General features: G+C 49.7%; 1 protein-coding gene across 2 annotated transcripts; it reads right to left on the bottom strand.

Annotated features, from left to right (window-relative positions):
• Positions 1-27665, bottom strand: LOC140204838 (phosphomannomutase 1). 2 transcript variants are annotated; one of them, XM_072271696.1, is made up of 8 exons: positions 27227-27487; positions 18468-18585; positions 18188-18264; positions 15018-15109; positions 13597-13696; positions 9377-9452; positions 3608-3723; positions 1-569 (listed from the first exon to the last, which is right to left on the bottom strand). In XM_072271696.1, exons 1-8 carry the CDS (start codon positions 27299-27301, stop codon positions 462-464), a joined length of 762 nt encoding a protein of 253 aa, XP_072127797.1. In that variant the 5' UTR covers positions 27302-27487; the 3' UTR covers positions 1-461. The 2 variants fall into 2 exon arrangements, with proteins under 2 accessions (XP_072127797.1, XP_072127798.1); XM_072271697.1 differs by lacking the exons at positions 1-569; positions 3608-3723 and adding an exon at positions 6789-7398 and having other exon boundaries at positions 27227-27665.

Here is a 27665-nt window from a genome sequence, read left to right as displayed (position 1 = left end):
TTTAAAAAAATATTCTTTATTTCTTTCATTCCTACTAAAGAGAATAAATTCACATCTGTCACCGTATCATGGGCCGTGCTTTTTGTCGACACACAGCACTGTAGTTGGGAGTGCCAACATTCCCTGCTCAGATATGCTATGTCAACAGTCACGGTGTAGTGGTGATTAGTGGCCAATAGGTGGTGCTGGAGAGCACATTGCAAGCACATGCTCCCAACTCTAGTTGGGTCTGGTGTGCACAAAATGACAACCGTACCAGACTGAGGGTGAATGACAAAGAATTCAAGTAGTATTGGCCTCATCTGCTGATATGGAATTGTAACGGAGGCACATCCCACAAACGCAGTTGATATTAACATCTCTCCCCACCAGAGAACAGGGGAATGTTTCTACATTCAGATTTCCGTGAAGTCCTGCAGAAGATAACTTCGGGTCCAGGTCTGGGAAAGGTAGTGTGTGGCTCATTCGCGCAGGAAGAGTTCTTTGCACAGTCTGACAGTATCCTCCGGTGACACCACTGTGTATCCAATTGTCCTGGGATCATGAAAGATCTCATGGTCATTACCGCCCTGTGTGCAAAAGACACTGGAGTCAATTTCTCTTCCTCTCCTCAGCGCGCTCCTTCCCTGGGCCCCACAGAATAATCTCATCCAAGCATCTTTCATTGACAGGCCCGATAAGCCTGGATTTCCACTAGAGGGAGTGTTATGGTCCAGTACCAACATGTCCATGATTCAGTCAGTGATCAGATGGAACTAGAACTCCTGTTTAGTTTTGCTTCCCTTGAGTGGAGGCTCACTGCCTTGCCAGTGTAGACCTTACTGGTGTTGGGTCTCCAATGTAACGGCCCCATCAAAACCAACAACCACCAGACACGGCACTCCCCTCCCAAGGTACATGTTTACACAGAAAATAGAGTGGTTCGGCACAGTACATGTTCTTCAGCCCATGTTGTTGTGCCAACCTTTTAACCAACTTTGAGATCAATCTAACCTTCTCTCCCACATAACCCTCCATTTTTTTTCCATCCATGTGACTAAGAGACTCTTAAATGTCCCTAACATATCTCCTCTACCACCACCCTGGCAGTGCACTCCACACACCCCCCATTCTCTGTGGAAGAAAGACTACCTCTGGCATTCCGCGCCCCCCCCCCCGTATACTTTCCTCCAATCACCTTAAAATTATACCCCTTCATATTAGCCATTTTCACCCTGGGATAAAAAGCTCTGTCTGTCCATTCGATCTATGTCTCTTAACACCTTGTCAAGTCACTTCTCATTCTCCTTCACTCTGTGACAAGAATACACATAGATTAAGATGTAGCTGGCCTGGGCTGGCACCAGTGGAATCAGCAGTTGGTCTGCCACCTGTCTTCAGGAGAGAGAGAGATAAGGAAAACAATGGAGCAGCATTTGGAGATGTTAATGAAGGAAGGAGAGCTGCCAAGATCGGCTCCCCCTTTGAACCCTGAACTGTTTGAAGTGATGGACAGGCGATACCCCAGCAGGGGGATAAAAAGGGACAGGTTCGCTAAGGCAGACACACACGACACCCGAGGTAACAAGACCCTGGAAGCGGTGCGTCTCTCACAAGTCGGTGGGAAGTACCAGGCCAGAGACGCACAGGGTGGAAAGGCACGGTCGGCGGGAACCTGGTGTGTGTCCACCCTTGCCTGGGCGCCAGGTTCACCGCAGGGAAACGATCGTATCTGGAAACGGAGGGGTCACGGTCGGTGACTTCAGATGACATCACAAAGGACTCGCCCGAAAGCTGACTGCGGAGGTCTGTGTGTGGAAGCCTTGAATATTCATTCGTTTTGCTCTCTCTCTCCTCCCCCCCACTGTCCATCGCCACGGCAGCGATTACTGTGAATTGAACTGAACTTTGCGTCACTTTGAAACTGGTCATTTACCCCCAGACAACGATAGAGCTTGATTGATCCTGTTATCCTAATTCTGTGTACATGTATGTTTATCATTGCTGAACTGTTGCATTCATTATCCTTTTGATTAGAGTACTGTGTTGCTTGTTTCTTTAATAAAACTTTCTTAGTTCTAGTAATCCAGACTCCAACTGAGTGATCCATTTCTGCTGGTTTGGCAACCCAGTTACGGGGTACGTAACAACTCCAAGGCAAAAAGCACTAGCTTGCTCAACCTAGCCTCATAAGACATGCTCTTAATTTAGGCAGCAGCCTGGTAAATCATCAGTGCACCTTCTCCAAAGCTTCCAATCCTTCCTATAATGAGGCGACCAAAACTGAACACAACACTCCAAGTGTGGTCTAACCAAAGTTTTACAGAGTTGAAACATTACCTCACAACTCTTGAACTCTATCCCCCGATTAATGATGGACAAGACACCATTTGCCTTCTTAACAACCCTATCAACTCGCTTGGCAACTTCGAGGAATCTACAGACATGGACCTCAAGATCCTGCTGTTCCTCCACATTGCTAAGAATCCTACCATTAACCCTGTACTCTGCCTTCAGGTACGACCTTCCAAAGTGTATCACTCCACACTTCTCTGCAGTGAACTCCATCTACAACTATCCAGCCCAGCTCTGCATCCCAACAATGACCCGTTGCAACCTATGTCATTTTTGGCCAACTTTTCAGTGGGATGGGTCCAACATGCGGTCTTGAAGCAGCCAAACCACCAGCAAACACTTGTTAAGAGATGGCTCACCAGTGAGCAACTAGTCAAAAACTAACTGTGGACAGCCCGGTTTCCAATGGTTAATGGGTCACCCAGTGCCTGTCCTGTTTATGGCCACAGTGGTCAACAGATGTGCTCATTGGTCCCACGTGTATCAAGGATTCTACTTATCAAAGGGCTGCTTGTGAATGGCCTTGCTTATCAATGGCTTCCCCCAATCAATGGATTCTCCTATCAATGGCTTTGTTCATCAATACATTGCCCCATTGGCCTCCTTCTTCATCATCTGGTTATATTCAAGATCTTGAAAGAAATGAGGGGTGGTTGGGTAGGGAGGATGATAAGGCCCATGATAGGTGGGTCTGTTGATGAGGGAGACCAATGAATGGGGAGTCAGTTGCCGGAGACGGTTGATGGGGGGAAGAGATGTTGGTCTCTGACAGTGCAATTAGAGTGTCACATGGTGCCTGATAACTGCCCGAGCTAGTAGGCACGGTAGTCCGTCAATGCCAACTCTGACCGCTAGTCAACCCCTGATCCACATCAACCCACAACCCCTTGTATTCTTCTGACCTCCAAACCTACCCCTATCCCTTTGTCAACACTCCTAAAGTTACCAACCCCAACTGGACCTCATGCTCCCTGACCCCACAACCTTTGACCTCTCACCGATCTTCAACCTCTGTGCACCTCCTGACGCCTTAACCCTTGAGTCTTCATCAACCTCAACTCTCTGCATCCCTCTTACCTCCCCACCCTTGGCCCAACAACCTCGGACACCTTATCAATCCCAATCCCCATTCATCCTGAGTTCTCAACCCTTGACCTCTCATTAACCTGAACCCCTCACCAACCACCCCCCCCCCACCCATCTGTGGTCAACACACTAATCCCTCACAGCCCGTGATGTCTGGTCAAGGTCCAGACCCTCAGTGAAACCTTACCGGGTCGGTCTCATTCCCAAAGAAGTGGATCGTTTTAATTCCGTCCTTTTCCAGGATATCCAGGCAGTAGCGCTTGTCCCAACCCTCCGGGTAGATGTCAAAGCTGATCATGCCCCCTGTAAGAAGGGGGAAGAGGAGAGACGGGGGGGGCAGAGGGGGGGAGAGTGGGGGAGGAGGGAGGGAGAGGGGAAAGAACAGGGGGAGAGAAATGGAAAGGAGGGGGAGAGAAAGGGAAAGGAGGGGGAAGGGAAAAGGGAAAGGAGAGGAGGAATGGGTAGTGAGGGTGGTGTAGGGACAGAAGTCAAGAGAAGGGGGCGAATGAGAGGGGTAAGGCAGAGAGTGGTGGAGGGGACAGGGGGAGGGGAAGGGAGGGAAGGACAGGGCGGGGGACAATTATGAGTCTTGAGATACTCCACATCCCAGTATCACATTCTCTCACCTCCCCAACCTCTCCCCTCCCACCCCCCCCCGCAAAAGATAAGGTCCCGTTTCCCCTACTAATTGCATGTAAAGACATTTTTCATCACAGAAACTGACCCTTTGGCCCGTTGTCTCCATGCTGCCCCCTGTATCTACCCACACCAATCCCATGAACCCACATTGTCTCTGTGGCCATATGCCTCAGTGATTCAGATCCTTAACTAGATGCCTTTTAAATGCTGGGAGAGTCTGTGTGTCCACCACCCCCTCAGGCAGTGTGCTCCTGACTCCAGTCCCCCAGAGTGACAAAAACTAATTCCCGCACCCCCACACATACAGATCCCCTCTAAACAAGCTACACAAACCTTTGCTTTCGTGGTTGAGGTGCTCCCGCCACGGGAAAGAGATCTTTGCTATCTACTACCATTATCCTAATTTTACACACCTCCTGCAGCAGGCCGCCCTGGAAAAGGCAGCCCCTGACTCCATCCGCCAGTCTAAACCGTCACACCCTCCGTCAATGGCACACAGTGGCCGCAGTGTGTATGTCCACAAAATGTGCCAGTCAGTTGCCTGGGGTTCTCCAACAGCATCTGACGGATCTGTGACCAGTTCCGTTACGGAAAAACGTTCCCAGGCCGGATGAGGAAAAGCTTCAAGGCTGCGCTCAAAGCCTCCTTGAGGAGACATAATATCCACCATGACCCCGGGGAAATCCTGGCCCACATGCACGCAAGGTGAGAAAGACTGTTGGGAAAGGTATTAGGGACCTTGAATCTGTGCACAACGAACACACAGATTCCTCTTATCAAATTACACCCCTCTATCATCTCCCCTCATCCTCCTTCGTCCCAAAGAGAAAAGCCCTAGCTCACTCAACCAATCCTCATAAGACACGCTCTCTAGTCCAGGCAGCGTCCTGGTAAATCTCCTCTGCACCTTCTCGAAAGCTTCCACATCCTTCCTGTAATGAGATGACTAGATTGAGCTCAACACTAACCAGGGTTTTACAGAGCTGTAACACTACCTCACGGCTCTTGAACTCAATCCCCCGACTAATGAAGGCCAACACACCATTCCCCTTCTATGTTACCCTATCATCTTGCATGGCAACTCTGAGGGAGCTATGGACGTGGACCCCAAAATCTCTCTGCTCCTCCACACTGCTAATAATCCTGCATTAGCCTGGCTCTCTGTCTTCAAGTCTGACCTGCTGAAGTGTATCACTTCACACTTTTCCAGAGTAGGCAGCTGATGGGGTGACTGGGCACGTTGTGAGGTGGCAGGCATCGTCTCCAACTTACATGCGGCTTCTGTGCACTCCCAGGGCATGGACTCAAGGCTTCCAATACCGTCCTAACACACCTTCTCCTCTCCAAGTGTCCAGGGGTCAGAGGTTCCCTGGTCGGTACAGATACTATGTTTCCTTAAGGAGGCTTTGAGCGCATCCTGCCTGGCAGTCTCTTCCCGTGACAGAGCTGGGAACAGAGTGCCTCTTTCAGGAATTGGGTGTGGGATCCGTGACTGATGAGGTCTGGCCAAGGGATAACCATTCCCTCGGTGCTGTGGTGTTGGGCTCTGGGAAAGGATCCCCTATCTTGCCTGTGGATTTGGTGGACTTGGCCGAGGTTCTCCTCAATGCTGTTGGAGGTAGCCGGTACAGCAGCACACCGGACAGACCAGAGCCCTCTGCTCCTTACTCTTCAAACACAGGTTTCCTCAGACTCTTAAAGGGTGTGCAGGTGCACTGAAGATAACGTTGAACTTCGTAAGTAACATTCAGCAAATTGGCATATTTGGAAAAACTATCTCGTGCTTTCCCGGCGTGTATGACGAATGAACTCTTCTCAGGCTACTTGTACCGGCTGGGAGACCAAGGAAAGTTTATTGGCATATTTGGCTTTGATCTTGGTATTGGCTTTATTATGCCACATCTACACACGGCACCATTTACTACCCTGACATGCATTTTCTCCCGGGCATTCACAGTTAATAGAATCAAAGGAGCACTGCACACGGCATCTGCTTCAAGAGCCTGATTGTTGAGGGGTAATAATTGTTCCTGAACCTGCTGGTGTGGGACCTGAGGCTCCTGTATCTTCTTGAGGGAGCGGCGAAAAGAGAGCATGTTCTGGATGGTGGGGGTCTCTGATGATGGATCTGCTTTCCTGTGACAGCGCTCCGTGCAGACGTGCTCGATGGCGGGGAGGACTTTTCCCATGATGGGCTGGGCCATACCCACTACTTTTTGTAGGATCTTCCAATCAAGGGCATTGGTGTTGCCATAGCAAGCCGTGAAGCCACCAGTCAATATATTCTTCACAACGCATCCACAGATGTTCGTCAAAGTTTTGGATGACACGTTGAGTCTGCACGATCTTTTATGAAAGCAGAGGTGCTGCTGTGCTTTCTTTGAAATAGCCCTTACTTGCTGGACCCAAGACAGGTCCTCTGAAAGATAATGCTGAGGAATTTAAAGTTGCTGACCCTCTCCACCTCTGATCCCCTGATGAGGACTGGCTCATGGACCTCCGATTTCCTCCTCCTGAAGTCAATAATCAGCTCCTTGGTCTTGCTGACATTGAGTTGCGGATTTTCAACCTCCCTCCTATAAGCTGATTTGGCACCACCTTTGATTCGGCCACCAACAGTGATATCATCAGCAAACTTAAAACATGGCATTGGAGATGTTCTGATAGAGATTGTGGATCTCTTGGTTCATCCAGGGCTTCTGCTTGGAGAAGACTGGGCGTCTGTATGAAAGATCATCTTATCAGATGACTCTAATCTTGCATACTGTTCATACAGATCAATTATTACACAGTGCATTGAGGTAGAACAAGTTAAAGCAATACAAAATACTGGAGAAAAGTGCAACAGTTACAGAGAAAGTTTCGTGCAGGCAGACAATGAAGCACAAGGTCATAAGGAGGTAGATTGTGAGGCTGACAGTCCATTCTGTTGCACTAAGGGACCATTCAAGAGTTTTCTAACAGAGGGTAGAAGCTGTTCCTGAGCCTGGTGGCATGTGCGTTCAGGCTGTTGTATCTTCTCCCAGGTGGGAGGGGTAAGAAGAAAGAACGGCCAGGGTGGGTGGGATCTTTGACTATACTGGCTGCTTCACTCAGGTATGGACAGTCCATAGAGGGGAGGCTGTGATGTGCCGGGCCGTGCCCACAGCTCTGCAGTTTCCTGTGCTCACGGATGGAGCAAGTCGTGGTGCTTCCACACAGGACGATCCCCGTGCTGCGCCGATTAGAGTGGCTGAGAGTTTCACTTCATTACTGTCACAGATCACCAAACCCCTTCCCGAGGGCACGGCAGGAGACGCAGTTCCAATCCTCTCATCCCAACAAGACTGGGAATGGAAGCTGGAACACACAGACGTACAATTACTAACTGGGGTGTTGGGTACAGTTCTGGTCGCTCCACTGTAGGAAGGATGTGCAGGCTTTGCGAGAGGGTGCAGAAGAGGTTTACCAGGATGCTGCCTGGTTTAGAGGGCATGTGCTGTCATGAGAAGCTGGATAAACTTGGGTTGTTCTCTCTGGAGTGTCGGAGGCTGAGGGGAGATCTGATAGAGGTTTATAAGATTATGAGAGACATAGATAGAGTAGACAGGGTGTATCTGTGCCCCAGGGTAGAGATGTCTAATACCAGAGGGCACGCATTGAAGGTAAGGGGGGTAGGTTCAAGGGGGTAGGTGAGGGATGTTTTTTACTCAGAGAGTGGTGGATGCCTGGAATGTGCTGCCTGGTATGGTTGTAGAGGCAAATACGTTAGAGGCTTTTATTTTAAGAGCTGTTTGGATAGGCACATAGGTGTGAGGAAGATGGAGGGATAGGGACATGGTGTAGGTAGGAGGGATTAGTGTTTGGGTGTTGTTTGGCCGATCGGCACAACATTGTGGGCCGAATGGCCAGTTCCTGTGCTGTGGTGTTCCATGTTCTCAGTTCTAAACTGGCTCTTAGCAGCCAACAACCCAGCAAGGTGGTTGTGTTCTGACAAGTGCAGGAGTGGTCCCACGGTCGTATAACCATTCTCGCCTTGCCGTCTGACCGACAGGGTAAAAGGTCTGTCTGATGTCATGAAGGGCTTGGGGTAGAATAATACGCAGGGACACTCTTCCCAACGGCTGGACCTTCAGGGCGTGAGATGATTGAAGAACAAGGGGCAGGGACGGTGAATGACTGGGTTCTTGTTATAAAGAGATGGTACAGGTTCAATGGGCCGAATGGCCTCACTCTGTGTACTGCTGGAAATAAAGACACTGCGAGTGGACGTATTCCGGTGGACGGTTCGAGGACAACGGGGACTGGAAGCAGACAGCGAGGCTGCGTGGCCAGCGGGCTTCACCGTGGGCTAAGGCTGTGAGACGTTGTTGGATGTGAGGCAAAAGAGACGGGCCCTGCTCGTGTGAGGGCGACGGCACGACAGGCTGCCCAGGCCTTGGCCTCGTTCTGTCCTAGAACTCCTCACCGTTGTACAACAGAGGAACACTCCTCGCCTCCACCCCAACAGCTCAAGTTCTGCAAACCAGCCTCCCTTCAATGGACCCTGCCTGCACTTCTCCTGCCTCGGGAAAGCAAGACCCCTCCCACCCCAGGCATTCCCTCTTCTCCACTCTCCCATACAAAAACCTGAAAGCAGGTAACCATCGGGCTTAAGGACAGCTTCTATCCTACCACTGAACGACCCCTCGTATCAAGGATGAAACCTTGGCCCCCCTCTCTACCTCGTTATGGCGCTTGCCCCTTATTGTCAGCCTGTACTGCTCTCTCTCTGTAACTGTAACACTCTGTTCTGCATCCTGGTTTCCTTTTTAACTAGCTTGACATATTTATGTCTGCAGCCACTGAAAGCAAAAGCTTCTTGCTGTATCTCAGTACATGTGACCATACTAAACTGATTACCGATAATCAGCTTATCTGCCCGTCTCTCTTCGTGGCTGTAGCTTGCTCATTTACCTGTAACGAGTCTCCCTGTTTCACCCCAGGGGGGGAGAGGGGAGGTGGGGGGAGAGGGGGGAGGGGAGGCAGTGGGGGAGAGGGAGGCGGGGGGGGGGGGAGGGAATTCAGAAGCAGCGCTGTGATTTTACCGCGATTGGCCGGTGCGGGGGGCGGGTGATGGGTGGTGGCTCTTGACAGAACAAAGTTCATCCCTTTTCCGGAGCATTGACTGCCTGAACTAACTGATTGAAGAGAAGCCAGGCACAGTCCAGGAACACTATGGACCTTGTACCCCAACTACCTACGTGCACACACACACACACGATATAACATCATACACACACACACCCACACAGAGTCAGACACACAGCCAGATAAGACACACTTCTGGCTTACTTGCCTCTGGTACAGTTCAGTCCTTTGCCAGCGAACTCCTTCTGCAAAGCCGCCACAAACTTCTCTCTGATCTTCTCTGTCTTTGGCGGAAGAAAGGCGAAGATTAGCGAAGCCCCCGATCAGTGCGTGTCTGGCACCCCCCACCCCCCCCACCCAAGGAAAGGTGGGTCCACCTTCCCTCCCAGCCTCAGGAACTCCCAAAGCCCCTCCTAGCCAATGGGGTGCCCGTGAAGTGTGGCAGCCAGTTATGCACAGCAAGAGTGCACAAACAACAATGTGCTTTTGTTAAAAAAAACCTGCAAAAAATGTTGTCCTGGAAAACGAGAGTAACTCTACCACTTGTCTTTGAGGTGACAGTGAGGGATCTTTTGTGTCTAGTGGAGGGAGCAGGCAGGAGAGACCTTGGTTTGGCTTTTAACAGACAATGGTACGTCCATCACCCTGCGCTGGGGAGTGGGATTTGAACCTGGAACCTCTAATTCACTGTGGGACGACTTGGGTCCGGTGACACACAACTGACTCAAGGAGAGCCGGGGAGAGGCCATTCAGCCCCTTGGGGCCCGGCTGCTCCGTGAGGAGGGAATTCAGGGCGAGGTGGAGAAGAGAACAGGGCTGCTAATTCAGGTGACGACGTAGTGGTCACACAGTCCTACGGCTTGTAAACAGGCCCTTCGGCCCACCTAATCCATGCTGACCGTCGCACACCCATTCGCACTAATCCTCTTTTCCCCTCGTTCCCACAGATCCTGCCACTTACCTACACGCTGGGGCCAATTTACAGAAGCAACTTAACCCACCAACCTGCATGTTTTGTTTTTTTTGGAGAGGCAGAGGAAAGTGGAGCACTTCGTGGTGCCGGAGGTCGGGATTGAACCCAGGGCATTGCAGCCAAGGCAGCAGCTCGACTGGCTGCACCGCTGTGGTTGCAATAAAGCAAAAATGCAACTCTTTTGAACCGAATGCGATGGAAATCTCTTCCTGCAGCTTCCATTCCACAGGACCTTCCTGGTATGGTTCTGACAGTAACAGAGGGCAGCAAGAACTGTTTCCAATATCCTCAGCCAATCCAAGAGCAATACTTTTCCCCAGTCTGTTCTATTTAAAGAATTTCTCTGTAATATTCAGAATTCCATTTAGAAGAGACACGAGATTCTGCAGATGCTGGAAATCTGCAGCAGCACACACAAAATGCTGGAGGTCAGGCTGCAATGCTGAGGCTTTGTAAGGCACTGGTGAGGCCTCACTTGGAGTACTGTGAGCAGTTTTGGGCCCCTTATCTGAGAAAGGATGCGCTGACATTGGAGAGGGTTCAAAGGAGGTTCATGAAAATGATTCCAGGAATAAATGGCTTGTCATATGAAAAGTATTTGAGGGCTCTGGGTCTGTACTCACTGGAATTCAGAAGAATGAGACGGGATCTCATTGAAGTCTATCGAACGTTGAAAGGCCTTGGTGAAGAGTGGATGTGGAGAGGATTTTTCCTATGGTGGGGGAGTCTAAAACCTGATGACACCGCCTCTGGATAGAGGGACTTCCATTTAGAACAGAGATAACATCCCATCTCCTGTACTCAGTACTTCGATTTATGAAGGCCAATGTGCCAGAAGCTTTCTTTATGGCTCTATCTACTTGTGACAGCACTTTCAAGAAATCATGGATCTGTATTCCCAGAATCCTTTCTTCTACCACACTCCTCAGTGCCCCACCGTTCACTGTGTAAGACCAACCCTGGTTGTTGCAACACCTCGCACTTGTCTGCATTAAACTTCGTCTGCCATTTGTCAGCCCATTTTTCCAGTTGGTCCAGATACCGTTGCAAGCCATGATGGTCTTCCTCGCTGTCCACTGCACCCCCAGTCTTGGTGTCGTCTGCAAATTTGCTGATCTAATTAACCACATTACCCAGATTGTTGATATAGATGACAAACAGCAACGGACCCAGCACCGATCCCTGTGGCACTCCACCAGTCCCAGGCCTCTCGTAAGAGTGGCAACCACCTACAACCACTCTTCGGCTTCTCCCACAAAGCCAATGCCTAATCTAATTTACCACTTCATCTTGAATGCCGAGCGACTGAACCTTCTTGACCAACCTCCCTTCTTGACCATCTCTGCTCGGACCCCGGCACTTTCTGCCTTTGCCTCCTGTAGGGTCCGAGGGAACACCTTGTCAGGCCCTGGGGATTTATCCACCCTGATCAGGACAGCAAACACCTCCTCCTCTGTAATCTGTATAGGGTCCATCTAAAAAGAGTAGGTTGGGACTTTATTCCTTGAGAGTGTAGGAGACTGAGGAGCATAAAACATAGAACTGTATGGCACAGGAACAAGCAATTCGCCCCACAATGTTGTGTCAAAGCAATTAAAACACCCAAACACTAATCCTTCCTACCTACACAATGTCCATATCCCTCCATCTTCCTCACATCCATCTGCCTATCCAAAAGTCTCTTAAAAGCCTCTAACCTATTTGCCTGTACCACCATCTAGCAAGAAGTACAGGAGCCTTAGATCCCACACCACCAGGTTCAGGAACAGTTACCCCCTTCAACCACCAGGCTCCTGAACCAACATGGATAATTTCGCCCACCCCAACACTGAACTGATTCCACAACCTTCAGATTCACTTTCAAGGATTCTAAACTTAGGTTCTCAGTATTTTTTAAAAATTTGCACAACTTGTCAACTTTTGCACATTGGTTGCTCATCAGTCTTTGTTTATCTATAGTTTTTTTTTCATAAATTGGATTTATTTTCCTTTAAATGCCTGCCAGGAAGTGAACCTCAGAGTTGTATACGGTGGCTTGGACTTTCCTAGGAGTAGATAGTCTTGAGTATCCTCACTGAAGGCCAATCTGACTGAGCTGTTTAAAGACAGCTGAATCCCCAACATTCTGTTATTGTCGACCAAGGACACAGGACCTGTGACAACGTGGCACCCTCTCCCCCTGTCCCTCCACTCAACATGATCATGGCTGATCTCTGCTGGCCTCTGTTCTCAATCAGAAATAAAGACAGATTAGCTTTGACACATGCACGCCAGACACCGAAGAATACAGTGAACTGTGTTGTTTGTGTCAATGACCAACACTGTCTGAGGATTGTGCTGGGGGGGGGGGTAGGGCGCAAGTGTTGTCATGGTTCCCGTGTCAGCGTAGCCTGCCCGCAACTTACTAACCCTAACCTGTACATCTTTGGACTGTGGGAGGAAACCGGAGCACCTGGAGGAAACCCACGCAGTCACGGGGAGAACGTACAAACCCCTTACAGGCAGAGGCGGGAATTGAACACCGATTGGTGATTGTTGCCGCTGTAAAACGATTACACTAACCGCCAGGCTGCCGTGATGCCTAAATCTTTTCAAAAATGGGTTACTTCCTCTATAAACACCTCTAACGACCATGTCCAAGTTACAGAATTCCAGAGAATCACCGCTCCCTGTGAGATGAAATTCCGACACATCCCAGTCTTAAATGACCACTCTCTCATTTTATAACTCTGTCTCCTCGATGGAGGTTCTCCCACTAATGGAAACATCTCAGAATCAGGGTCAGGTCTACTGATGTTGATAAAAATTGTAAAATTTATCATATCAAGCCCCTTCAGGATCTTATGTTTTAATGGGGTCCACCCTCATTTTTCTAAATTCCAGAGAACATGGGTCTAAGATCTTCTCCTCCTTTGCGGTGGGACACCCTCCCTTCCCACAAAGGAGCCTAATCAGCCTGCTGGAGGAACTCGGCAGGTCGAGGAGCGTCTGTGGGGGGAAAGGAACTGCCGACATTTGGGCTCGAAGTGTCAACAGTTCACTTCCTTCCACAGATTCTGCCCGACCCGCCGAGATTTTGTTGCTCCAGGTTCCAGCATCTGCGGTCTCTTGCATCTGCCACTAGACCCAGGAATGTCTTCTGGACTAGCATTAACCATCTTAAGTCGAGGGACCAGAGCTGTTCCAAAACAGGACTGGGAACAACAGATGTTTATTCCAAGGAGATGTTGAAGATGTCAGCGATGATCTAGCACAGGGGTTCCCAACTTTTTTTTTTTAATATTATTGACTTCTACCATGAACCGAGGAGGTGTGACCCCCCCCAGGTTCAGGACCTCTGATCTAGTGGAAGGACCAGAACCTTGTGGAAAGATGTCCCCCTCCTCAAGGACAGCACGGGAGTGAGTTGTTGTGTGATCGCACTATTCCCTCCACCCCCAGCACCCTCCAGTTACCTTGTCAATCTGGGAGAACTCGAGTCGCTCTGCTAAGGAACAGCTCCTGCCAATGGGACAGACGTTCAACATGCCGTTTCGAAACTCAATGAAGGTGCCCCTGCAACACAGTGGTTCATGTTACGTCTCCTTGGGGCATTGATGGAGGCTCTCTGTCTCACTAAGTCTAAGCCAGCCTTCCGACCGATCCCATCACTCCCATTCCCCCGCGCTTAGTATTGCCCTGGGCAGAGACGTGGGTTCGATCCCAACCTCGAGTGCTGTCCGCGTGGAGTTTGCATGCTCTGCCTGTGATTTCCCCCTGGGGCTCTGGCACACACTTATCAAAGATGCGAGTGCTGAACAGGACACTGTAAGCTGTCCCTAGTGGGTGGCTGAGTGGTAGAATCTGGAGGTGGTGGGAGGGAGGGAGGAGTGGATCAGAGTGTGGGAAGAATAAAATGCAGGATTACCACAACAATTTACAGTACCAGCGACGCAGGTTCAATTCCCACCACTGCCCCTCCATAGGCCTCAATATCTACTCTGTGCTGGTTTCCCAAAGCCCCTAGTCTTTCAAAAATGTATCTACCCCCAAATTAAATATCCCCCCCCTCAATGATCCAGCCTCCACAACACTCTGAGGCAAAGAATTCCAGAGATGCACCACCTTCTATGGGGGAAAAAATATCAAGGCAGAGGGCAATGAATATTCTCACGTCCTCAGTATTATTTTTTTTTATTTGTATAGTTTGTCTTCTTTTGCACATCCATTGTTTGTTATTCTTTGTCTACTTATGCACAGATTTTCTTAAATACTATTGGTTTTCTTTATTTCCTTTTAAATGCCTGCAAGGAAATGAATCTTAAGGTGACGTATACATACATTGATAATAAATTTACTTTGAACTTGCTCCGTGGGCTAGGATAGATTCAATGGCTGAAAGACCACTTTGTATATTGTAAGGATTTTTTAAATGTAATTTAATTTTATTTAGGGATACACTACTGTAAGAGGCCCTTTGGCCCATCGAGCCTGTGCCACCCATTTACACCCCTGTGACCAACTAACCTAATAACCCGTACGTCTTTGGAATGTGGGAGGTTACGGGGAAAACAGACAACGGTGGGAATTGAACCTGGGTCGCTGGGGCTGTAATAGGGTCATGAAAACAAAAGCAGACTGCTGGAGGAACTCTGTGGCGACAGAGGGATGGTTGACATTTGAGGTCAGAACGTTCGGCAGGCTGGAGTCGGGTCCATGGTTCTTCTAGCCCTTTGCAATTTACCCCCATTAATCCCCGAGCCACTCGCCGTCCCCCACTCTCCATCTACCCACCTTCTACTGTACAGCCCACATACTCAGGCTAGCAATTACCCCCCACCCCCCAGCCATGCCTGAGCCAGACCCGGCATGAGAAGGGTGAGTGCAGTCTCCTTACCTTTTGCGGGGTAGTCGGATGTCAGACATGTAGCTGAGGCAGAAGTTAATCAGCTCCTGGAGTAGCTCCTCGCCCAGGTAGTTCTGGATGGCCTGAGGGGTAACAACAGAGCAGGGCGAGGGCGGGGGAGAGGGGATGAGGGAAATGTGGGCGAGGTACGGGAGGGGGTAGGGAGGTGAGGGAGGCAAGAGCAAAATGGGATTTGTATTGAGAGCAGGAGAGGAGGGGGTGTGGGGAAGGCAGGAAGGGACATCGGTCAGGGGGGGAGAAAAGAGAGAGGAGGGTCAGGGAAAGGTGGGCTCGGAACCAGAGAGGGTGACAGGTGGGAAGGAGGTGGTGAGGGGACAGCCCGGGGAGGATGAGGAAGGGGAGAGTGGTGGTGGGGATGGTAAGGAAGGGACGGGAGGGGGAATGAGACAGAATTGGATAGGATGGAGAGAAAGAGGAGGGTTGGAAGGGAGAGAAGAGGAGGGAAGAGGAGGGAAGAGGAAGGGGAGGGAGGAACAGAAGTGAAAGAGGAAAGGGACAGGCAGGAGTGGGAGGGGAGGAGGTGGGAAGGGACAGGGTAGGAAAAAGGAAGGGGAGGGATGCATCAATTAGCACAGGATGAACCAAGTCCGGCCTTGCTGAAAACTCACCACTTCACCTCCAACGCATTCCAACCTCCCAGTTTTCTGAATCTTTCCCAAGGACTCTGCACGTGGATGGAGATTGTTCCAAGTTTGGCTGCTCAGCCCTCTCACTCTGAACGACATCTACCTCTCCCCATTCCCAGATCCCTGCACCCGGCTTTCCCGTCCAACCTTCTGCCCTCGACAGGATCAGAGATCGCCAGCTAAGCAGAGGTCATGGGTTAAGGGTGAAAGGCCAAACACTTAAGAGGGACAACGAGGGAAAATGTCTTCACTCAGAGGGTGGTGAAAGTTTTGGAATGATGTGTCTTTGATTTCAACATTTATGAAGAGTTTCATTAGGTACACGGATGGGAGGGGAACGGAGGGCTCTGGTCTGGGTGCAAATCGATGGAAGTAAGCAGTTTAAATGGTTCGGCACAGACTAGATGGGCCAAAGGGCCTCCTTCAGTGCTGTAAGTTTTCTATGACTTGATGATGTCCTGGTGAAGTTGCTCCTGCCACCTGCCGAGATCCTTCATCTCCCTCTCCTTTCCTCCTCTCATGTCCCTAACTTCTTGTTTTCCCCACCCCATTTCCACTCTCTCCTCCCCCTCCCTCATCCTCAGTTACCCACTAACTCCCCTCCAGCGTCTCAACCCTCTTTCAGTCATCAGGCCAGACTTCCACCATTCCAACCTTGATCATGTGCAGTCCATTTCGTTTTCCTCTGGCCCATACATGACTCCAGCCCCATCGCCAAGGTTGCCTACAACTACTTAAATACAGGTGAAAATAGGAACAGTCGCACGTCGACGGCTGCTGGAACTTGATAACAGACGTGCTTCAGTCTACCTGATCTTCTAGTTGGATGCTGGATGTATGGGACCAGCACGCGAGCTGCATCACACCGCCTCAACTTTCTTAAATGTTTGCGTAGATTTGGCAAGTCACCAAAAACTTTGACAAACTTCTGTAGATGCACAGCAGAGAGTCTCCTAATCGGTTGAATCGCGGCCAGGTATGGAAACACCAATGCCCGGGGATGGAATCGTTTATAGGAAGTGGTGGAAACAGCCCAGTCCGTCACAGGCAAAGCCCTCCCCACCACTGACAAGAAGTGTTGCCTCAAGAACTCTTCTATCCCAAAGTTGTCCGGGTTGGAAGATTAATTGGACATTAAAAGTTGCCCCGACTGTGTAGGTGAAGAGTAGAAACTGGACAGGGGAGTGGGGGGGGGGGGGGCTGGGATTATGGGAATGTGGGGAGAATAAGATGGGATTGGTAATAGGATGATCGTAACTACGTGGTTGACGGTTGGTGTGGACTCTGTGAGCCTGTAACCCTACTGAACAACCTCATGATTCTACCAGCAGCTTCACTCTCCCTAACTCTCCTCCACCAGCCTCCCTTCCACGGACCCTGTCAACACCTCCTGCTGCCCAAGCCAAGTAGCTAGAATAGTCTAAGGCCCCGTCCACCCCGGACTATCTCTCCTCCCCCCTCTCCCATACAAAAAGCCTGAAAGCGGCTAACATCAGGCTGGAGCACGGCTCCAAACCCAACCCCAACCCCAACCCCAATTAAATGCTGACCTTGGGTGCTGTCTATGTGGAGTTTGCATGCTTTCTCTGTGACTGCCTGAGTTCATGGAAGGGCCGTGAGACTATTGAGCACACCTCTTGTGTGATAAAACAGACACTTGACCCTAGTGTAGCGTGTCACGGCCTTGAACCTTACTTCCTCTGTAAGTGGGAAGAGAAGATGGCAGCGCGACGCAGCTCTCCGGTGAAATGATATCGTATCTGTTAAATAGGGGCCGTGGACAATTCTGATTTGATGGAGACAGACGTGAAAGCACAGAGGAACATCTGGAGAAATTTCTGAAATGCCCGGTTCGCTGCTGTTGTTACTGTGTGATCGAGAATCTCTGGAGAGTAGGCCCCAAAATCCACGACTTTGCCTGCTGCTGACAACCGGGGCTGAGATTGAAACGTTCAGCAGAGATGATGCTCAGTACTCAGTGTCGGAGGGCTGATCAGAGCTCGAAGTTTTCGGACGACTCAGAGTCAGACTGTGGTCAGGCATGGCAGGGAGAGTTTTCTTCCTTCTCCCATCAGCGTGAGATGTGGGACATTTGAGAAACTTTGAACTTTTTTACTGTGCCATGGCCTGTTCTTCATCAAGTTATGGTATTGTTGCACTGTTGTAACTATATGTTATAATTATGTGATTTTGTTAGTTTTTCAGTCTTGGTCTGTCCTGTGTTTTGTAATATCACACCAGAGGAACATTGTATCATTTCTTAATGCATGCATTACTAAATGACAATAAAAGAGGACCGCGTGTCCTCATAATCTAAAAACTGTAATTTGTATTCTGCAAATGCTTTTCCCCCGTACTGTCTCGACGCACTGATGTGCTGACACGTACAACAAAGTTTTTCCACTGAAACTCAGTACATGTGAGAATAATAAACCTCCCCCCCCCCCGGCCGTAAGAGAGGTCCCAGCTCCGCGGAAAAGCATTGCACCCCACCCCCCCAAGCCGCTCACCCACCTCCTTTGTGACGAACTTCCCGTCCCTGTACTGGACAGTCCCATTTTCAGCAAAGACGTAATCGAACTTCTGAACGACTGCAGTGGCAGAACAGAAGGGGAGAAGGGTGAGAACGGCGGGGCGGGAAGGAACAATGGACGTTCCGCCAAGGAGTGGGGAGCTCCTGCCTCTCTGAGTGCTAACGGGATTGTCGGGAGGGATCTGTGGCTGCCCCACTGTCCGCGGTGGTTAACAGGCTTGTCTACTCACCCCCTTCCCCCACTTACAACCGGCGCCTCACCTTCTTCTCCTTCCCCCAGTTGCTCTGCTATCTTGGCGTAATCTGAGCCTCCCACAACGCCAATCTTCACCTTCTTCCTCAGCCCCTGCAAAAACGCGTCCAGCTCAGGAGCGATCTTCTGCAAGCAGAGCAGGGAAGAGAGTGAGAACGGGGAATGGACCAGTGGAGGGACGGTGGACGGGGGGGAGGAGGAGGTGAACCAGGGTGAGGAGGAAGTGCCTTGTACGGGGAATCTGGGGAGGAGGGTAACAGACTGGGGAGAATGCTTGTCGGACAAAGGTTTCTCTGCGACACATAACCTCTCGGTCTCTGTTCCTGGGCTGGGGATTGCAGTCCAAGCCCCTGACCCAAGGGTTTATGTATGTGGGAGGAGGATTGGAAGGGGGAGTGAGGAGGGGAGAGGGGGAGAGGGGGAGAGGGGTGTGTGGGAGAGAGGAGCGATAGAGTAGGGTAGGGAGGAGAGGGGGGTAGATACAAGAGAGAGGGGAGGGAGGGCAGAAGGAGGGGAGGGAGGGGAGAGGGGTGAGGAGCGATAGAGTGGGGTGGAGAGGGGGGTAGAGAGGAGAGAGAGGGTAGATACGAGAGAGAGGGGAGGGAGGACAGAGAGAGGGGAGGGAGGGCAGAGAGAGAGGGGGGAGAGGGGGTGAAGGTGTGAGAGGGAGAGTGGGGGAGAGAGACGGGGTGGGATAGAGGGTGGGGGAGAGAGGGTAGGGGAGAGAGGGTAGGGGAAGAGGGTGGGGGGAAGGGGGGAAGTGGGGAGGGGAGAAAGGGGAGGGGGAAGAGGGTAAGGGGAAGAGGGTGAGGGGGAAGAGGGTAGGGGGGAAGAGGGTGGGGGAAGAGGGTGGGGGGGAAGAGGGTAGGGGGAAGAGGGTAGGGGGGGAAGAGGGTAGGGGGGAAATGGATGGATTCCACAACCTACAGACTCACTTTCAAGGCCTCTATAACTCATGTTCTCTGATTTTTTTAAAATTTTAAAATATTTATTTATCTATTTGTTTATGCATTTTATTGTTGTTTGTATTTGCTGTTTGTCTTCTTTTGCACCGTGGTTCTTTGTCAGTCTTTGTGTGTTGTTTCTCACCGACTCTCTTGTATTCCTTTGTCCTACTGTGAACGCCTGCAAGAACACGAACCTCAGGATGGTGTGTGCTGACATGTAAGCACTTTGACAATAAAGTTACCTTGAACTTTGAGAAGTGCTGACACCCCGCAGGGTGGGTCTAACCAGGGCTTGGAGAGCTGGACCACGAGGCCCAATGCCCCAGCTCCACCAGATCTTGTTCATGGGCTGTTGACCTGTAGGTTTTCAGGTTTAGGGAAGAAAACTCTTCCAACCTTTCCAAGTACAGAGAGGATTGTGTCATATTTACCAACACTAAACCATTTCCAGCTGCCTTGCAATCTGTTTACAACTCTGTAATACATTGCTGGGGCATCACGTATGGCACAGGGATAATGGCCAGGAACTCTAGGAGGCAGTGATCCAGCACGTTGGTGCTGTTTGATCAGCTAATTTTCCGAACTGTTGGATGTCCCCAAGAGATTTAATATTTTGACATGTTGCACTATTATTCATTTCCCAGTGAACTGGTCAAGTTGAAAAGTAGCACAAGGCACAGGGCTCTGAAGAGTTGGTTGAATGAAAACAGAGGGAATGGCGCCTGGTGATTGGGAATGGGGGCGCGGAGCATTAGGAAGAGAGCTTGTGGCGGATATTACCTGGTGTGCCGGTTGCCGAACCAGGTCTCGAATTGGTTGGATAGTAATTCTTCAGAGTGTTACTGGTTACACACTTAACTACTAATGCAAGCACTCGAGTCGGGTCCGACGTGCTCCCAGTGGATTATTCCCAAAGCGGAGATCACTTGCGCTTGACTTTAGTTAATGTGGGGAGGCTGATGTCCGGGCAGCCCCCACTTGGCCTTTGACAGATCAGGGTCAGGGTCCAGTGACATGGAGCGCAAGGCAACTGGGGACCCTCTCTGCTGCAGCTTCCTCCACCTTCTCTGCCATTGTGATGTGCCTTCATCTTCCACTGGCTCCACCGTACTGAACTAATAGTGTGCTGCCCCAATCAACCTTTACCACCCCCCCCCCCGGACCCCAGGAGGCATTGGTGGGGTGCAGGGATGAGGAGTATCACTTGCCCCCTTCACTTCACTGGACCTTCCCCTGTCCCTGCGGATAATGGTGCTTGGCTGGTCTTCAGGAGGTAAAGCGAGGGAAGTGGGCAAGATAACAGGTGTTGCCAGTGCAGGGAAGCGTCACAAACACAATTACCCAGGCACCGAAGTCTGGTGTTTACTGCAGACTGAGTCGCGGAGAAGCTGCAGTGTGACCTTGCGCAAGAGCAGAATTTCTCTGCCTCCTGCTCCTCTCCCGAGTCTGACCTCATAAAATCAGAGGTGCAAGTTCATTCTCTCCCTCCCCGCCCCCCTCTCTATTCTAACTCTTCTTCTCTGTGTCCATCTCGTCTCTTTCCTCTCTCTGCCCCTCCCACTTCCCTGATATCTGTCTTCACTCAAAGAATCACATTTACTATCATTGACACATGACGTGCCATTTGTAGCTGTTGCTGAATTCCTCCAGCATCTGCAGACTCTCGAGTTCATGATCTGAAATTCGTTCTTTCGCAACAGCATTACAACGCAAAGACATAGCTATCTTTAAATTACAAAAATAGAGTACAAAAAAATAAGGGAGTGTTCATGGGTTCATGAATCATTCAGAAACCTTTTCCCTGCTTTCAGAGTGATTGTGCTCTTCTCTCTCAGCCACACACTCACTATCATATAACTATATAACAATTACAGCACTGAAACAGGCCATCTCGGCCCTTCTAGTCTGTGCCGAACTCTTACTCTCACCTAGTCCCACCGACCTGCACTCAGCCCATAACCCTCCATTCCTTTCCTGTCCACATATCTATGCAATTTAACTTTAAACAACATCGAACCTGCCTCAACCACTTCTACTGGAGGCTCGTTCCACACAGCTACCACTCTCTGAGTAAAGAAGTTCCCCCTCATGTTACCCTTAAACTTTTGCCTTTTAACTCCCTGTAACTATCCTTCCACTCTGACCCATTTACTCCATCCCACTGAGTTTTCTTCCTCTTGCCCCCCCACTCCATCCCCTTTGTCATCACCCCTCCCTCCCTCCATATTACAACACAAGGCTCACTCGATGAGCCTGCTGCAAACCTGTCCCATACACCCAGAATGCCTTCGATATCAGTACAGTGGATTCTTTATCCTGAACATAATCAGAATCAGGTTTATTATCACTGGCATGTGTCGTGAAATTTGTCAACTTAGCAGCAGCAGTTCAATGCAATACATAATATAGAAGGAAAAAAACAAAATAATAAATAAGTAAATCAATTACAGTATATGTATATTGAATAGATTAAAAAATCATGCAAAAAAAACAGAAATAATACATATTAAAAAAGTGAGGTAGTGTCCAAGGGTTCAATGTCCATTTAGGAATTGGATGGTAGAGGGGAAGAAGTTGTTCCTGAATCGCTGAGTGTGAGCCTTCAGGCTTCTGTACCTCCTACCTGATGGTAACAATGAGAAAAAGGCATGTCTTGGGTGCTGGAGATCCTTAATAATGGACGCTGTCTCTCTGAGACACCACTCCTTGAAGATGCCCTGGGTACTTTGTAGGCTAGTAGCCAAGATGGAACCGACTAAATTTACAACCCTCTGCAGCTTCTTTCAGTCCTGTGCAGTAGCCCCCCACCCCATACTAGCCAGTGTTGCAGCCTGTCAGAATGCTCTCCACAGTACATCTATAGAAGTTTTTGAGTGTTTTTGTTGACATACCAAATCTCTTCAAACTCCTAATGAAGTATAGCCATTGTCTTGTCTTCTTTATAACTGCATCTATATGTTGGGACCAGGTTAGATTCTCAGATATTTTGACATCCAGGAACTTGAATCTGCTCACTCTCTCCATTTCTGATCCCTCTATGACGATTGGTATGTGTTCCTTTGTCTTACCCTTCCTGAAGTCCACAATCAGCTCTTTCATCTTACTGACATCGAGTGCCAGATTGTTGCTGCGACACCACTCCACTAGTTGTCATACCTTGCTCCTGTACACCTCCTTGTCACCATCTGAGATTCTACCAGCAATGGTTATATCATCAGCAAATTTATAGATGGTATTTGAGCTATGCCTAGCCACACAGTCATGGGTATATAGAGTAGAGCAGTGGCTAAGCACACACCCCTGAGGTGCACCAGTGTTGATCGTCAGTGAGGAGGAGATGTTATCACCGTTCTGCACAGATTGTGGTCTTCCAGTTAGGAAGTTGAGGATCCAATTGCAGAGGGAGGTACAGAGGCCCAGGTTCTGCAACTTCTCATTTGGAATTGTGGGAATGATGGTATTAAATGCTGAACTATAGTTGATAAACAGCATGCTGACATAGGTGTTTGTGTTGTCCAGGTGGTCTTAAGCCATATGAAGAGCCATTGAGATTGTGTCTGTCATTGACCTATTGTGGCGATAGGCAAATTGCAATGGGTCCAGGTCCTTGCTGAGTCTAGTTAAGACCAACCTCTCAAAGTATTTCATCACTGTAGATATGAGTGCTACCAGGCAATAGTCATTAAGGCAGCTCACATTTTTTTTTAGGCACTGGTATAATTGTTGCCTTTTTGAAGCAAGTGGGAAATTCCACCCATAGCAGTAAGAGGTTGAAAATGTCCTTGAATACTTCCGCCAGTTGGTTGGCACAGGTTTTCAGAGGCTTACCAGGTACTCCATCGGGACCTTCCGCTTTGCAAGGGTTCACTCTCTTCAAAGACAGCCCAAAATCGGCCTCTGAGACAGAGATCACAGCGTGATCAGGTGCAGGAGGGATCTTCACCACTGAGTCTCCCTTTCAAAGCCGGCATAGAAGACATTGAGTTCACCTGGTAGTGAAGCATCGCTGCCATTCATGTTATTGGGTTTTGCTTTGTAGGAAGTAATGTCTTGCAAACCCTTCCAGAGTTGTCGTACATCCGAAGTCGCCTCCAACCTCGTTCAAAATTGTCTCTTCACCCTTGAAATAGCCCCTTGTAAATCATACCTGGTTTTCTGGATTGCCAGACTTGAATGCCACGGGTCTAGCCTTCAGCAGACGACGTACCTCCTGGTTCATCCATAGCTTACCAGATGGGGGAAGAGACCTGGGCAATCCTCTGTTCTAATGTAGTCTACCAGGAGACTACATTAACCCTGACATTGTAACCTTGTGATCCTCAGCCAGACCAGCACCAGGGTACACTTCCTGTAGATGCTGGTTAGAGCGATTACTTGACTCCTATGGCAACCCATAAATAATTTATACCAATATTGCTGCCTTCCCCAGCATCGGTACGTGAAGTACTTTACAAGTTCCATATAGACACAGAAAGTCCAAAGCGTCTATGCTGGTTCATAGGACAATCCTATTCCTCACTCATTTTCCCTGAAACCTATTCTCACCCCATTCCTCTCAACTCCCCCAGATTCTCGTTGCGTGAACAAAGTCACCAGAGAAAATGACTGGTAGATACAAAGCAGCTTCTTTATTCAACTAAGTAAGGTACGGCAGGCATCATATGGAGATGCTTTCGGTCGAAAGGTCTGCTGGCCCAACATGGGCTCCATATTTTATGTGCCAAACATCAAAGGACAACTCCATATTCACAGTATACAGACAATGTTTTCTTTGAAACTGCATACAACCTTCACACCTCCTGATTCACATCCACACCACATACTGTACATCCAAATGAGCTTGAATCAGCATTGTCTGGACCAGGATTCACAGTTCTGAGGAACTCATTGTTCAGAGCTGCACTCCAAATTAAATCCACAATCCATATTCAGATCTGAAGACTGGTAGCCAAAGTCGACTGCTAAACGTACATGTCCTAAACCCACCTATAACAATTCCCCATACTAGGGGCAATTTACAGTAACCAATTAACTCACTAACCCACACTCCTATCTGGGATCCCAATAGGTTCTCTTGTTTCCTCAGGGAGTATGAGTGATCTCCACACAGAGAGTGCCAGAGGTCAGGATTGAGCCTGGGATGCTGGTGCTGCAAGGCAGCCGTTCTACCAGCTTTGCCACCGCGTGCATAATCCACACGTTTCTTATTTTGAGGCTTTGAGTGAACTGTCAGGCGACAACCTGAATTGGTATGGCTTTATTATTGGCACATTTTTATTTATGAGCTGGGCTGCCCAGCAATCCCCAATTTAACCACGAGACAATTTACAATGACTAATTAACCTGCCAACTGGTACGTCCAGCTACGACTGTGGGAGGGAATCAGAGCACCCGGAGGAAACCCACGCATTCACAGGGAGAACGTATAAATCCTTACCGGCAGTGGCGGGAATTTGACCCTGGTTGCTCGTACTGTAAGGCGTTGCGCTAACCACTAAGCTACCGTGCCAAGATCAGTGAAAAGCTCGTCTTGCATACTGACCACCAAATCATTTACACAGTGCACTGAGGCAGAACAAGGTAAAACAAAACCAGGATTAGATTTATTATCACCAACTTTGGTCATGAAATTTGATGTTTTATGTTACAATAAAAAATAAATAGTGCAAATGAGGAATTAATTTGATGAACTGTTGAGAAATCTGATGGTGGAGGGAAAGAAGCTGTTCCTAAGGCATTGAGTGTGGGACTTCAGGCTCTTGTACTTCCACCCTGAACCAATCAGAATGTAGGATGAAGTGGAAACAGCTACAGAGAAGGTTCAGGTAAACAATGATGTGCAAAATAATAAATGAGGTAGATTGTGTGGTCAAAACTCCATATTCTTACACATGAGGTCCATTTGGGAGTCTGATAATAACAAGAGGTCCGTTCAAGAAACTGGCAGTCTACCCCTGGCCTCCTTCACTCACCATCAAGGTGTCCTGACTCTGGTCTAACCAATGAGGCTCTCCGTCGGTTGGGGTTGACCATGAACGTGGCACCCCAGCTGTCTATGTGATACAGAAGCTGGGGCAGTGCAAGCTGTTGCCCATGCAGCAAACTCCCCCTCTTTGTGTGCATGGAGTCGGAGGAGGTAGCCGAGCTACTAGATTTACAAGGATGCTGCCTGGATTGGAGAGCATGCCTTATGAGAATAGGTTGAGTGAAGTTGGCTTTTTTCTCCTTGGAGTGACAGAGGATGAAAGGTGACCTGATAGACGTGTATAAGATGGTGAGGGGCATTGATCGTGTGGATAGCCAGAGGCTTTTTCCCAGGGCTGAAATGGCTAACACGAGGGGGTATGGTTTTAAGGTGCTTGGAAATAGGTACAAGGGGTATGTCAGAGGTAAGTTTTTCACACAGAGAGTGGTGGGTACGTGGAATTCACTGCCAGCAACGGTGGTAGAGGTGGATACAATAGGGTCGTTTAAGAGACTCTTAGATAGGTACATGGCGCTTAGAAACATAGAGAGGTAGGGAAATTCCAGGCAATTTCTAGAGTAGGCTATATGATAGGCACAACATTGTGGGCCGAAGGGCCTGTAACGTGCTGTAGATTTCTATGTACTGTCCTCCATGCATCTGATGAACCCAAGAGAACGGCAGAGACCGATACAGTTTGGCACCAGTGGTGTCGCAGGAGTCGCCAGTCAGCATTAGACTCAACGTTGGACTGCCTTAGGGACGCCAGCTCCCGATTTTTCCCTCGGGATTTACTCCCAAAGCCTTCCCCATGAGTGGGTATAGCCACAAGGCAGTGAAGGTTTGAGACCAGAGTTTTCCTTCTCCTAGATGAGCTGCCAACCACGGCTGACGAGCCCCGTCTGCCCGAAGGTGCCTTAGCTCCTTCTCCTGTCAGTAGAAACTGTTCTGTGAGCCACATTTGAAGGACAGGAGCTGGACTTGGATGTCAGAGGCTATTTGAGTCACGTCATTGCGAGCATTTAATAGGTAGTGGGAACACAGCCCATTACTATCCCCTGGTCATAATAACTTTAAGGAAACATCTAACCAATGACTCACTCAACGACAACCTGGACTCCTCACTTTGTCAGTGATCAATGAAGCCGAGCCCATGGCAGACAGTGACTTGTACCGAGGTATACACATCAAAACATCCCATGCGAGTACCCTGGTCAAACTTCCACACTGGGACACAGAAGTTGAAAGTTGGCGAGTGGTTGGTGGAGGGGGGGGGGGGTAATTTGTTTAAAAAAATTTTGGCCAAATGATGGGGGCATGTTTGGGAGGGGGATAGGTATTGGGGGAGAAGAGAACGAGTTTGTGGGGAACTCGGAGGGAAATAGTAAAGTTTACGATGGAACGGTTCAGACGGGAGCAATGGACAGCGGTGAGGTCAGGTTAGCAACCGATGACGAAGGATAAGAATTCTAACCTCGTCCTAAGTGTCTGTGTCGCCCGGTGGTGGGACAGCGGGACACACAAAACGCTGGAGGAACTCAGCAGACCAGGTAGAAAAGCGTACACAGTCGGCGTTTCTTGCCGAGACCTTTCATCAGGACTGGAAAGAGTTCCCCCGGCGTTTTGTGTGTGTTGCTTTGGATTTCCAGCATCTGCAGATTTTCTGGTGTACGGCAGAGTGGGGCTGGGTGTGAATCGGTACACAGGACGAACTGACTCGGTGGAAGACCAGACGCCGGATCCGAACAGAATACCTGGGCTGAGATAGTGAACCTCCTCCCGCGGTTCCGTCTTGCGCTGCAGCGTGAAACCCTACTCGGTCTTTCCCAGCGGCCGCCGCAGCCACGATGCTTACCTGCCGGGCCGGGGTGAGGGTCCCGTCCACGTCGAAGAGGCAGAGGGTGTAGGGATCGAGCCGGTTCTCAGCCATGCCTCCGCCGCCGCATGAGTCCGGAGCGGTGATAGCAACAGCACAAGAAGAAGATTCTCCCTACTGACGAGCTCGGTCACATGTCCCGCGGGGAAGTGGTTTACAGACACGCAGGAGGCGGAGAGAGTGAGTCGGCGGGACGCTCCTGCGAACTGGTGAGAGCAGGGCAGGGTAGGGCTGGCGACCCAGCATTGCCCACCAGACCGCTTTGTCATCAGCTTGGGTCCTGACCACATTACGTTTTGCAGCCACGGCGCTGTACAGCAGGGGAGGCCGCTCGGCCCACCGCGTTCCTGCCGACCTTCTTGCTAAATCCCCTTGCCAGCATTAATTCCCCATCCAAGTGCTTGTCCTGATGCCCTTC

This window comes from Mobula birostris, chromosome 11 (assembly GCF_030028105.1).
Source record: "Mobula birostris isolate sMobBir1 chromosome 11, sMobBir1.hap1, whole genome shotgun sequence".
Lineage (NCBI taxonomy): Eukaryota > Metazoa > Chordata > Chondrichthyes > Myliobatiformes > Myliobatidae > Mobula > Mobula birostris.
The sequence above is the reverse complement of the archived record's forward strand: the minus strand, read 5'-3'. Positions and strand labels throughout refer to the sequence as shown.